We start from the raw sequence: 12,268 nt of genomic DNA on the forward strand, positions 1-12,268 counted from the left end.
TGGCCGCCGTGTGTTGCTTCATTTCCGATCCTCAAACTTCAAATTCAGTGGCGCAAGATGCAAAGTGAAGCAGTCATGCGTTTCGTTCACCAAATTTGATCCATCCTCTCCGGGCCCAAAAGAAACGTCCAACTTTGACATCATCCGTGCCGTGACGGCGCGAATTTCCATCAATGCCAATTGTTTGCCGATGCATGAGTAAGGACCTGGGAATTCCCCACGGGGGAAACAAGTCGTTAGTCTCGCAGGAGCAAATAGTCAACACAGGGTTCAATAGCCACTGCAACTTACCTCGCGAGAAAGGTGCATATGCCGAATGGTTTTGGTCTTTGATCGATGTATCCTCAGCCCTGTTCCGATGGTCAATACTTAGTAACAACACGGGTTTAGTCATAATTGAAGTGTCAATAACCAACGCACCATCGCTCAGGGATAAATTCTAGAGCATGTTCAAAGTTGCGATTATCTGGCACAGCCGTCAGTTAGCGTCTATGTAATCGATCCATTTGGTCGGACGTCGTAACACTTTACCTCGTTGGATCGTGTAGTAAGGGATCTTGACAGTGACTCCTCCTGGAACAAACGTCGAGCCGATTTGCATACCTTCGGGAGGAGTTTTGCGAGGCACGCCAGATGGTACCGGGGGATGCAGGCGTAAGGTCTCATTGATCAATCCGTTGAGATACTCTAGCTTTTCCAGAGCGATAGAGCTGAAATCGCCGTCCAAGGCGTCGACTTCGTGACGAAGCTTCTTGACTCGTTCAGGATCCTCGGCGAGATGATAGAACAGATAAGTCAACGTAGAAGCAGTGGTATCACTTCCCGCGACGATGATCAGTCGTGAATCACCCGTCAACCATCCCTGTTCAGAGTAGCCACTGTTTTCCATCTTCGGACTCTGTAAGATCCATGTCGCGATATCTGGTAGTTCTTTCTCCTGTTTGGCTCGTTCATTGATCATATCTTCGCAAAAGACCAGGAAACGCTGGAAATCGCGCGTGATGATGGGCATTTGAGCGAATAGGCGAGTAAGCCAGGTCGATTGTCCAATGGTGCCAACGTGGGCGACTCCTCCATTGAGCACGTCGATCGCCCAGTGGGATTTGCCGGTCTCCAACATGCTGAACGACTTTCCGTACGCTAGGTCACCCATGACGTCGAAACTGTAGTAGTTAAACCATCGAGATACGTCTAGCGGTTGGCCTGAATGTGCCTCGACCTGCTTTACTAGACTGTCCGTGTATACGTCGACTCGAGGTTCGTAATTTCGGAGAGCTATGATCGGTGCATGTGGTTAGCACCAAAAGGAAGCAGTAAGTAGTACTTCGGCCGGTGAGATTGGTTGTTTACATACCTTGAGCACTGAATCCTCGGGCCCATGTCCGCCGCCTTCGGTCATGCAACTTCTTGGACCTCGTTTGATGCAAAGACGTCAGTCCAGGTGAATTATCGTACCATTCCGCCTTTGTGCATTTCGAGTTGGGTCCATGAACGAGTTCCATGCTATCGGGATGAATGACAGAGAGTTCTGAAGGTCCTGTGTATCACCAAGAACTCTTAGCAACCGACAAACTGGGAGAAGTATCTGTTGAAGAGAAATAAAAAGGATAGAAGGAATAGGAAACCGTACCTATTCTGACAAAGTCGCCGTATTTGGCATGGAGATCATCTATATCTTCAAAATTCCGGGTTCTTTGTGTAGCAGTCCAAACGTGCCATAATTCCGAGTATTTGGCCAAAGGGGGGCCTGGAAACCGTCTCAGCCGATGAAAAAGGCCCCTGTATATCAATGTACTGCCATAAAGTCCCGTCAGATATGCGTTGGTGAACCGGAAAGTGGACATCAAGGCGGTAGAGAAAGGCCATGCTCGAAATATGAGTAACATCAGGGCAAGAGGCGGGAGTCCTAAAAGAGCTTGAAAGTATCGGAGAGTCAACTTGTGATGCTCGCCGTGCATGAACCAGCCCAGATGTGAAGCCACACCCAGGAGAAATGGATAAAGAACCATAGTACGAGTGTCCATGTCGTGCCAAGATGAGAACAAACTGATGTTCTGTGACCTCTGATCTGGCTGAAGCCCGTCCGGCGCATGTTATATATTCATTTAGATACGTTTTTTACTTGAAATACCGTAGTCTCAAGGCATCCCCCCAAGTCACCTCTTTCTATTCGGACGCCTTACACGAAAGACACCTTACTGCCAATAGGCAGTACTGAAACTTGATGTCATTGATCAAGGATGTCGTAGTCGGTCAATACTGTCACGGACCTCGGGTATGGAGGCCTGGGAGGCAAATCATGTCTGGGGGAGAAGGCGGGGAATGAAGCTTGGTCGTGTCGATACTGTAACCGAGACAATCTCACCGCGTGTTGTCCTCCCATTTCAACGTCCCCTGTCCCAGAAGAGGTAACAGACGGTCCAAATCCTGGAACAATGGTGTCTGTCGGTTGTGATTCTATGGTGTTTTAGAATACAAGGGCCCGATGTTCCTGAGTGTATGAAGACATACAGAAGGTCGATAGAGGCCGTGAGGCTGTCGGGGATGTACATCGTCACATCTGGAGTCTGAACTCGTCGCTCGACAGGGGTTGTTATCCATTTTCTCTTGGAATTTCTGGGACCACACAAACAACGCAAGTATGTGCTGTGCTGTGCTGTGCTTGCTATCGTGCTGTAGTCCAGTACTGCACAACAGAATTGCCACATCATTAGGTCAGATTTCGCTGAGCAGTGGTGCGCCTGAATCCAGAATCAAGCCGATAGCCAAGAGATGATGTCCCTCGAATACAGTAAGTAACGGTAAGTACTATGTTGAAGACACGAGAACGGACGGCCTTGGTCAGGCCTTCACGGCAATTACAATAGGCCGACAGAGGTAAGATGAGAATACACCGTCGAACTAGCCTAATGGTCAATTACTTGTGCAAATTCACCGTAGGGCTCCCTCCGTTGCGTCTTTGCATATGAGCGACTGACTCAAAAAGGAAGCACACAATGTAAGCAAGGGCAACAACTACTGTGCAACTCCGAAAGAACCCCCCCGTTGGGGGAAACGAAAAAGGAGAGATGCTCTAAACACCTGATGGGATATCACACAAGTTGAGATTGATGATGTGAGACGACAGGGAACGCACTGGAAAGACACAATCGTGATGCAGCTCAAATCTAAAGAAAATACTAGGTATGTTTTGAAGGATGGTCATACAACATGGAGCAGGTTATTTATTTTCAAAGTCATCACATTTTTGATGAAAGCTATGCTACTGGAAAAAAGCAGATATGATGCTCCACGTCCAGAATTCTGAAGTGGCAACTATCATCTGAAGCATTTCCATAACTCGTCAGCCCGTTCCAAAGGCCTGAAAACTAATCTATGCAGTGTCAGAGGTATCACCATCCCATAATCCATTGATGAGAACGCCAACGCCGGTCTGATCGACAATGTCGAGAAAGTCGCTCATATGCTTTTCCGAGGTGGGTATTTGGACATTTAGTCAACCTCTTCGACAGTTGGGCCATCATCACCACCTCGAGCACCGCCAGGGCCGCCAGCACCAGGGAATCCGCCGGGACCACCAGCACCAGGGAAGCCACCAGGGCCGCCAGCACCGGGAGCACCACCCTCACCTTGATAGAACTTCATCATGATGGGGTTGGCAACACCCTCGAGCTCCTTCTGCTGAGCTTCGTACTCCTCCTTGGTAGCGGTTTGGTTCTCATCAAGCCAAGAGATGGTCTTGTCGATCTCAGCCTTGAGTTTCTCCTTGTCCGAAGCATCCAACTTCTCGTCAACCTTGGAGTCAGAGAGGGTGTTCTTCAGCGAGTAGGCATAGGACTCGAGGCCGTTCTTGGCGCTGATACGAGCAGCCTCGGCCTCATCTTCAGCCTTGTACTTCTCGGCATCAGCCAACATACGCTCGATATCTTCCTTGGAGAGACGGCCCTTGTCGTTGGTGATGACAATCTTGTTGGACTTGCCAGTACCCTTCTCAACCGCAGAAACATTCATGATACCGTTGGCATCAACATCGAAGGTAACCTCGATTTGAGGAACACCACGAGGAGCAGGTGGGATGCCAGACAATTCGAACTTGCCGAGAAGGTTGTTGTCCTTGGTGCGGGCACGCTCACCCTCGTAAACTTGGATAAGCACACCAGGTTGGTTGTCGGAGAAGGTAGAGAAGGTCTCGGACTTCTTGGTTGGAACAGTGGTGTTTCGCTTGATGAGTGCGGTCATGACACCTCCAGCAGTCTCAATACCGACAGACAGTGGGGCAACATCCAAGAGAAGGATTTCGTTGGTAGATTTCGAGGAAGTATCTCCGGAAAGAATGGCTGCTTGGACAGCGGCACCGTAGGCAACAGCCTCATCGGGGTTGATGGACTTGTTGGGCTCCTTGCCGTTGAAGAAGTCAGAGACAAGCTTCTGGATACGTGGGATACGGGTAGAGCCTCCAACGAGGACGATCTCGTGAACGCTGGACTTGTCAATCTTGGCGTCGCGGAGGACACGCTCGACGGGGTCCATGGTGGAGCGGAAGAGGTCCTGGCAAAGTTCCTCGAATCGGGCACGAGTGATTGAGGTGTAGAAATCGATGCCTTCGAAAAGAGAGTCGATTTCGATAGAGGTCTGAGCAGACGAAGAAAGAGTGCGCTTGGCACGTTCGCAAGCAGTGCGGAGACGTCGAAGGGCGCGAGCGTTGGAGCTGAGATCCTTGCGATGTTTTCTCTTAAACTCGCTAACGAAGTGGTTGACGAGACGGTTGTCGAAATCTTCACCACCCAAGTGAGTATCACCAGCAGTGGACTTGACTTCGAAGATGCCCTCCTCAATGGTCAAGAGGGAGACATCGAAGGTACCACCACCAAGATCGAAGATGAGAACATTCCGCTCACCCTCAGTCTTCTTGTCGAGGCCGTAGGCAATAGCGGCAGCAGTGGGTTCGTTGATGATACGGAGGACATTAAGACCAGCAATGAGACCGGCATCCTTGGTGGCTTGACGCTGAGAGTCGTTGAAGTAGGCAGGAACTGTGACAACTGCGTTGTTGACGGTGCCACCAAGATATGACTCGGCAGTCTCTCGCATCTTGGTCAGGATCATCGAAGAGATTTCTTCGGGTGTGAATGTCTTGGTTTCGCCCTTGAATTCAACCTCAACGACGGGCTTGCCGGCCTTGTCAATGACCTTGAAGGGAAAGTGTTTCATGTCGGCCTGAACCTCAGCATCGGCGAACTTGCGACCGATCAGTCGCTTGGCATCGAAGACTGTGTTGTGAGGGTTCATGGCGACTTGATTCTTTGCAGCATCACCGATCAGACGCTCAGTGTCTGTGAAAGCAACGAAGGAGGGGGTGGTGCGGTTGCCCTGATCGTTGGCAATGATCTCAATGCGGTCATCTCTGAAGATGCCGACACATGAGTAGGTTGTACCTAGATCGATACCTATGGAAACACCGTTAGCAGGCTGTTCAGAGGTTCGGCGGTGGTCTGAGGGAGACTTACCAATGGCTGGTGCCATCTTGTGTGAGAATTATGAAGGTAGTTGTGAAAAAGAGAAGATCGGAGAGGTTCAAGATGTGATAGAGACCTTCTAATAAAAGGAAGAGATGTGTTCGTTTGGGATGCAGGAGAGAAGTCTGTTCTGAAGACTGTGGTTGGGCTTTCTTTATGAAGACCTTGAGTCAGGAAAAATGTCCTGGGGCTTGGCGCATGTGCGGAAGGCGGAAGAAGGTGGTGGAACATTCAACATGTTATGAGAAACACCCAATCCCCACCAGATGATTCCAGCCTCGTCTAGGTTCTTCACTGCACAATAATGGAGCTATGACAGACTTGATTCTACACTCACGGAAATGTTATTGGGAAAAATTTAAGACCTCATCGTTGATGCTCGTCGTCGTCGGTGCTCTAGTCACGACAACAATGGAAGATGAGGGAGAAGATTATTCCAAGTGACGTCATGCGTCACCCAATCTTTTTTATTTCTGGAGTGAGGGAAGGAGCTGGAAGGTAACAGACGAGGCTGCGAGACGTTGGAGGGGCAGAGGGGGTCTGAGGGGCAATTGTTTGGGCCTCTAGTGGGCAGAGCGGGGCAAAATGTTGCCTGACAATTAGCCTCGATCATGCCTAAACCGGTGGGTGTCGGCGCTGCCCAGCAACTGAAGAGTTCCAGAGAGTCTCCATAGGCACCAAAAGGCACCAACAGGGCATCACCAGCACTACCGGGCACCAAAGATCGAGGGCCAAATAGCCTGATGGTCCACCGGTTGCCCCACTACATGAAATCATTCCACCCCATCGAATGAAAACTTTGGTGCCAACATTCAGGGTCCAATCCATCATACAGGTCAGTTCTTTCATATTCTACCGAATGCGAATATCGTCATGCTACATTGAATGGGTTGTGGGATGGATGACATGGATATCAAATAAATTAATCACTCTAGGCTGCCACGATGCGCAACAGAAGCTCCCCCACGCATTCTCAACGAATTTTGAGTGTCCAACATGTCAGATGTGGCAGACGCAGTCCGAAAGACAGTACTCGACGATTGTCGTGACATGCTTCGTCCCACTGCATCCCCATTCTGGCTGGTGTACTCTTCTGGATCCTCTGAACCTGTCTGGCGCTTCTCCAGCTGCCTGCGTAACCAAGGTCTGAAATTGACTGTGGCACGGGTCAGTGTCAAATAATAAAACAGAGTGACTTTGAGAATGCGACTCACAATACCCGCCGCATGCAAAGACTCCAAGCCACAAGACCAACTCTGAACCATATATGACCATTCCCAGGATATCCAACTCGGCCTGGAAGAAGACTGAAATCAACGATGTCAAGTCTCCCATCGCGTCGATGAACACAAACAGCCATGATATTCCTCTCACCGTCTTCTCCTTGTAAATGTCCCAGTAATGTCGCAAAACCCCTGCGCAAAGGAGGCAGGCAGACAGGACAGCCATCAGGGTTGCAGGCCATTCGACTTGATTGTCGCGGGCTTTGCGCAAGGCAAAGACAAGGCTACACTCAATCCCACCCATGACAAGAGCGACAGGGGTGACAATAACTGCAGATTTGGTCAGAGACCATTTGTTCCCGTAGTATTTGCACTGGATCCATGTGATCAGGCTCAGCAGCGTCAACAACTGCGGTTGAACCTGCAAAGCAATATTGAAGTCTCCCACAATATTGTATACTCCAAGTGGAATACCAGCAATGGCCCACAACATCATCATTGTTGGCTGAAGCCCCGTTGTGTCATGGCGGCGATAGTTGATGACGATCTGGGGAATGAGCTTTGAGAAAAATCAGCACTCATACAGCGATTTCAGGATGTAGTGATCACGTACCTGAACCGACCAGCAAACTGCGCCAGTCACACCCAGCACATTTGCTGCTACTGGAACATCCATTGGTCGTGTGTATCCCGGTTACTTCATGCCATTGAAGCTTGTAACGACCATGGCCTCGTGCAGTTCGATATCTGGTCGGAGCTCTAAAGGACCAGGATCTTCCGATGTCGGTGTTCACGTGATTAGAATCCACGTGATAAGAGCCCCTTCGTGTCTAACCCGAATAGGCTAGTCGAAATGTCACTCTGACACTCAAATCTTGGCGGCAACCGCGATCTGAGAGCCCCAGACTTCGGTTGCTTTCACGCGACAATTAATGGATTTCGCAGCAAAAGATCCGTTGTCACTTTTCAACCCTGTTCCGCCCACAATTTCTCTCCCATCTTGAAAGTCTTGTTTCTTCTCCTACCTCTTCCTCCGGTCCTTCACATTCTCTCCTCTCCCCTACTTCACACAATGTCTGCCAACGGGGAAACCGTGCCCCAAGGCGCAAGCGAGATCGCAGACTCTGGAAAAGGCAAAGGCAAAGCTGTCGAGGAACCCCAACTAGTAGCAGAGGAGGATTCTGATGAAGAGAGCGGTGTAGAAGAGGTACGCTGTCGGTTCCGTCACCTCCTCTACAGAGACTAACATCTGTTTCGCTACAGCCACAGGAAGTCGAAGAAGATGGTACAGTTGATCTCAACTAAAAGTCCCTTTAATGCGCCTCCGGATAACTGACGAAAGTGACCGCCTTACAGAAGACGAAGACATGGAGGAGATCGACCCATCCAACATTGTCTCAGGTCGCACCCGCAACAAGCACATTGATTGGGCAGAAGCTGAGGAAAAGTCCAAGGCCGCTGGCGATGATCTCGATGACGATGAAGATGATGACGACGACGACTTTGAGGTCGAAGATGAGGATGATGACCAAATGAGAGATTGAGCTCTCCTTGTACACCGTTGCCCACCACGCACTACACAAAACATTCTAGTCCGACAGTCTCATGATCATCCCAAAAACGCTTTCATAGAGCACAAGGAGTGCCGTGTACATTACTGGACGCAATTTCTATCTTGTCCATTCATACCTTCTCCCACTCGTCTACCAGGGTGGGAGAGGTAAGTAGGTAGCTATGTATCTGCCTACATAACTACTTCCAATTGGACATCAGATTTCATTGCTAGCTGTCTGGGTTTTCTCTCCTTTTTGGAAATTAGTTTGAAAGTGAGTGATTCTCATCGAGTGACCCTCGGCGGTACCATGAAAAACGTTGTTTCAGCTCACTCTCCCTCTCAAAACATTCGATCTTCGTCCTCCACGCTACTTCCGCATTCGACAATATCGACACGGGATAGTAGCGACTTGGGTTGGGTCAAATTCTTCAGCTTGTCCATCTGCCTCCGCACATCGAATACTTCGTCCTGTGGGCGGCCGAAAATCGACCCGTTCCCCAGCAGCGACCTGTTGGGACTTATGGGTTCCATCTGGTATCTGGTTTGGTCGTGTTGCCCATCGAGTCGCAAGGCATACAAGTACTGGCGATCATGGTGTTGCAGGAGCGCGCTCTCGGGCGGCAGGCCTTGGATACCATTGCTTCTCAACGGACTCCGTCCCTCGCGGGAAAATCTGACCGGGGGCTCCTGGTGGGTCGGGTTGGAAACCTCATTCGCGGTTGACGATTCTGATGCACACCACTTGCACTTCCACTGATCGAGGTCAGCCGCTTTGTTCTTTGCTTTTTCTCCGCCGCACGACGTCTCCACACATTTTGCATGGTACATGGTTCCAGGCGAGCTGCAGGACTCATTGGTGCAGAATGTTCCATTGATGGCTGGGACGTCAATCTGCTTGAAGCATAATCCACAAAAGCCTAGTTGAGGTCGATTAGATTTGGATCTAGACGCTTCAGACGTAGCATTCTTTTTGCTAGGGTCCAGTAGTCTGTTTGGCTGAAGCGACAATTGCAAAGCAATATCGTCATCCTCAGACAGCTGTGAAGTCGCTCGTCCACCGTTGTTGTTCAAAGAGAAAGGTCGAGCCCCATTACTCCAGATGCCGTTACCGACAACTGAATTTCCCGCTGGTTCTTTGGCAGGAGTGAGATAGATCATCTCAGAGAGGTCCACCACAAAGTCGTCTGTGATTCTTCGTTGTGATTTGAGGCGGTCGAGGAAATCAAAGAATACCGAGAGCAGCTTGTGATCAGCTTTGGCGAGCCACTGTTGGTTTTTCCTGACAAAGCGGACCAGGGAATTAGAGATAAATGAGGCGTGCTCGTACCGTTCTTCCATCCTGTGTCTGTCCCATCGTTTGCGAAAGTCACGTTCCTGGTCGCTCCATTTTGCTTTGGCCGCAAAGTGGTCTAGATCTTCCAGATGCTGCTGGATCTGCCATTCATTGTCGATCTCATCATCAGTTTCGCTGAGGGGCTCTTCTGACGGTGATAGCGGCCGATGACTAATGGAGGTATAGCTGGGTTGCTGGCCGATGCCAGTCGAACTGAGAGACACCGGAGCATGTCTCTTGTAATTCGGCTTGCGAAAATCGGGGACTTCTGACGGCCGAAGTGGTTTTCCACCATTCTTTGGACCCGGTACATTGGCTTTGACTGTCAATGGCCTGGTCGGTTTCCCTCCAACCCAATTTCTATCACCGTTTGTATATGCAGGGAGGTCGAATGCTTGCCTCGGCGCCGACCAGCTGAACTCTTTCTCGTCGAGACGATCATGGTCGTATGGCGGAATATCTCGAGGATCTTCAAACGGACGTTCTTCGGCGGCCTGGGTGACTGACGCTGATCCCGATCTCTGGGCGGCGTTGAAACGCTGGAGTGCTGCTTGGTTGTACCTGAGAGCAATTCGTTTCGAAAGTCCAAGCTTCTTCGAGGAATGATCCCTTTTCACCGCTGGGGGGGTCGCTAGATCTACCTTGATTTCCACGCGGCTTGTCTTGGTTTGAGATTGTCTCTCTCGCGCTTCTTGTACTTCGAAGATATACTTGGGATGGCAGGTAGACAGATGAAACAGAAGTTTTTCCAACCTATCGGCCTTCCATCTACTGCATGTCACACAACGGTAGCCCTCGACTGTGGCCCGAGGGCGTGTCTGGTTGAAGTCCGTAGAGCATGCAGGTGCGAATGTGTACGAAACCTCAGGAGTGATAGAAGTACCATAGCTGTTAGAAGAGTTGCGGGTTGTGGTATCTGGCCCAGCTTTTCGTTTGTTGGCCCCGCTACCGTGATTGTTTTGCTGATCTGGCAGCACAACTGGGCCATTTGACTTTGTCCTTGTCTTGCTTCTCCGTCCAACGGTTGGTGGCGATGGTGGCGCTTCTGGTTTGAAATAGGCCAGGTCGATGCCATTTGGTGCCTGCGGAAACTTTGCGGGTTGCCATTCAGAGAAGACTTGCAAACCGTATTTGGTGCGATATGTGATACCACCGAACAAAAAGTATACACTCAAGGCTACGTCGCGTTCTGGGGGCAATGGTAGGCGCATATACCGAGCACTGAGGGCGCCTTGCAGTTCTCCAGAGTCGGCCTTGACATGTGGTGCGTATTGATCACCATCACTTTTCCCCAGAGTGGGTATAGGTGGCCAAACACCTCCAGGGCGACATGGGAGTAGTTTGATCTCCATAAAATATTTGTCGATAATGGAAGTTATCAAGCCGTGTTTGGTTTGCCGAGTGACCATAAGATCTTGTGGGGTAAGAATAAATGGGCTTGACAGCTCAATGTCCACAAAGAAACCATCGGCTGCCGTTTCCAGAGGTGTAACCCAGCAGTCTTTTGTCAGGGCTCTTAGGGGAGATTCTGAGGCACCATCACGATTATCCCAAACCGTCAGATGACATTTGCAACGAATTTGATCTCGTTTGCGACGTTTGGCGGATCGCTCGTCATCCTGGAGCCAATTCGTTTTGAAGTTGAGCTTCTTTCGAATGTTTTTGAGGTCAATTACCAGCTGCTTACTAGACTCGGGCTGGAAATTTTGATGGTCCAACTGTCTCAAACTGCGCCGAGACGTTGATGAGCGAGCATTGGAATCTGGGCCCCGAGCAGGACCATTGCCAGCCAGGTCTCCTTGTGATTGCGGGGTTGCTTGTTGAGAATTGACCGCTGCACCACGTCCCCTCATGTTGGAAGAAGAAATGGAGTGGCGTTTAGTTTCAAAGGCCTGGTCGGGAATAGCTGGGCTGTGAGAGTTACTGGCTGTGCTTATACCGTGGGATTGAAGAGAGTTCTGTGACAGAGTGTTTTGCAGTCGATGTTGATGCTTGTCGAGGAATAAATCAATGTTCTTTTGCAAGAAAGAATTCGCGCGGGTACGAGATCTCAGAATTTCAAAACCGAAGTCGCCTGCTGCATAACGAAATCTTCGGTCCGGACGGCTGTTATTGATATCGCTGTTCGCGCTCAGCATCTTGGGCAGATGTACCCGACGCGCTTTGTGAGGTGATGCTCAATCCCCATAGTATATGGCGCAAAAGGTTGGTTTCAGATTTGATGCTGTAGTTCAATCATCTAATGCAAGACGAAAGATTGCCTTGACGTGATGACCGCGTTTCCAAGAGTCCAGAAGGGCAATGTTGACGATGCGGCGGTGTCTTCTTCCAAGAGTTTCTGCCCCTGGGCTTCGATGGGAGAATTGAAAGCAGGTGATTGATATGAAATCCGGTGAATAGGCAGTTCTGTTCTCTATTGAATGTCGACGCGCTCTCCCTTCTGGCTCAGCGAATTAGAGTTGCGACAAAAGTGATTATTGATTCTGCTAATAAGAGGATGTTCTGCCTTGGCGCGGGAACAAGAAAGGTATGGGCAAAGTGAGGGGACATGGATTAGAATATCAAGATTCAGTCCTTGAGAGGAGAGAATTGTCAAGATTGGGGGTTGAATTTCCACAATTGCTCAGCAAAGAAATGTGCT

At 49.9% G+C, this 12,268-nt stretch overlaps 4 protein-coding genes across 5 annotated transcripts; all 4 read right to left on the minus strand.

The window, feature by feature from the left end:
* Window positions 1–18: 18 nt before the first annotated feature.
* PV10_04027 (uncharacterized protein) lies at window positions 19–2,024 on the minus strand (the record flags this gene model as incomplete). The annotated part of the gene is made up of 7 exons (XM_016368544.1): window positions 19–206; window positions 292–343; window positions 417–466; window positions 532–1,275; window positions 1,355–1,537; window positions 1,631–1,747; window positions 1,796–2,024. The coding sequence occupies 7 exons, from the start codon at window positions 2,022–2,024 to the stop codon at window positions 19–21; spliced, it is 1,563 nt and encodes a 520-aa protein (XP_016224332.1).
* A 1,213-nt stretch (window positions 2,025–3,237) lies between these two features.
* Window positions 3,238–5,710, minus strand: PV10_04028. 2 transcript variants are annotated; one of them, XM_016368546.1, is made up of 2 exons: window positions 5,508–5,710; window positions 3,238–5,447 (listed from the first exon to the last, which is right to left on the minus strand). In XM_016368546.1, the coding sequence occupies exons 1-2, from the start codon at window positions 5,521–5,523 to the stop codon at window positions 3,493–3,495; spliced, it is 1,971 nt and encodes a 656-aa protein (XP_016224334.1). In that variant the 5' UTR covers window positions 5,524–5,710; the 3' UTR covers window positions 3,238–3,492. The 2 variants fall into 2 exon arrangements, with proteins under 2 accessions (XP_016224334.1, XP_016224333.1); XM_016368545.1 differs by having other exon boundaries at window positions 3,238–5,710.
* Window positions 5,711–6,329: 619 nt separating this feature from the next.
* Window positions 6,330–7,463, minus strand: PV10_04029 (uncharacterized protein). Its single transcript, XM_016368547.1, has 3 exons — window positions 7,353–7,463; window positions 6,731–7,298; window positions 6,330–6,672 (listed from the first exon to the last, which is right to left on the minus strand). Exons 1-3 carry the CDS (start codon window positions 7,413–7,415, stop codon window positions 6,443–6,445), a joined length of 861 nt encoding a protein of 286 aa, XP_016224335.1. The 5' UTR covers window positions 7,416–7,463; the 3' UTR covers window positions 6,330–6,442.
* Window positions 7,464–8,452: 989 nt separating this feature from the next.
* On the minus strand, window positions 8,453–12,176 carry PV10_04030 (uncharacterized protein). The gene has a single exon (XM_016368548.1). It carries the CDS (start codon window positions 11,763–11,765, stop codon window positions 8,634–8,636), a length of 3,132 nt encoding a protein of 1,043 aa, XP_016224336.1. The 5' UTR covers window positions 11,766–12,176; the 3' UTR covers window positions 8,453–8,633.
* Window positions 12,177–12,268: the final 92 nt, after the last annotated feature.

The sequence above is a fragment of the Exophiala mesophila genome (genome assembly GCF_000836275.1).
Source record: "Exophiala mesophila strain CBS 40295 unplaced genomic scaffold supercont1.3, whole genome shotgun sequence".
Classification (NCBI taxonomy): domain Eukaryota; kingdom Fungi; phylum Ascomycota; class Eurotiomycetes; order Chaetothyriales; family Herpotrichiellaceae; genus Exophiala; species Exophiala mesophila.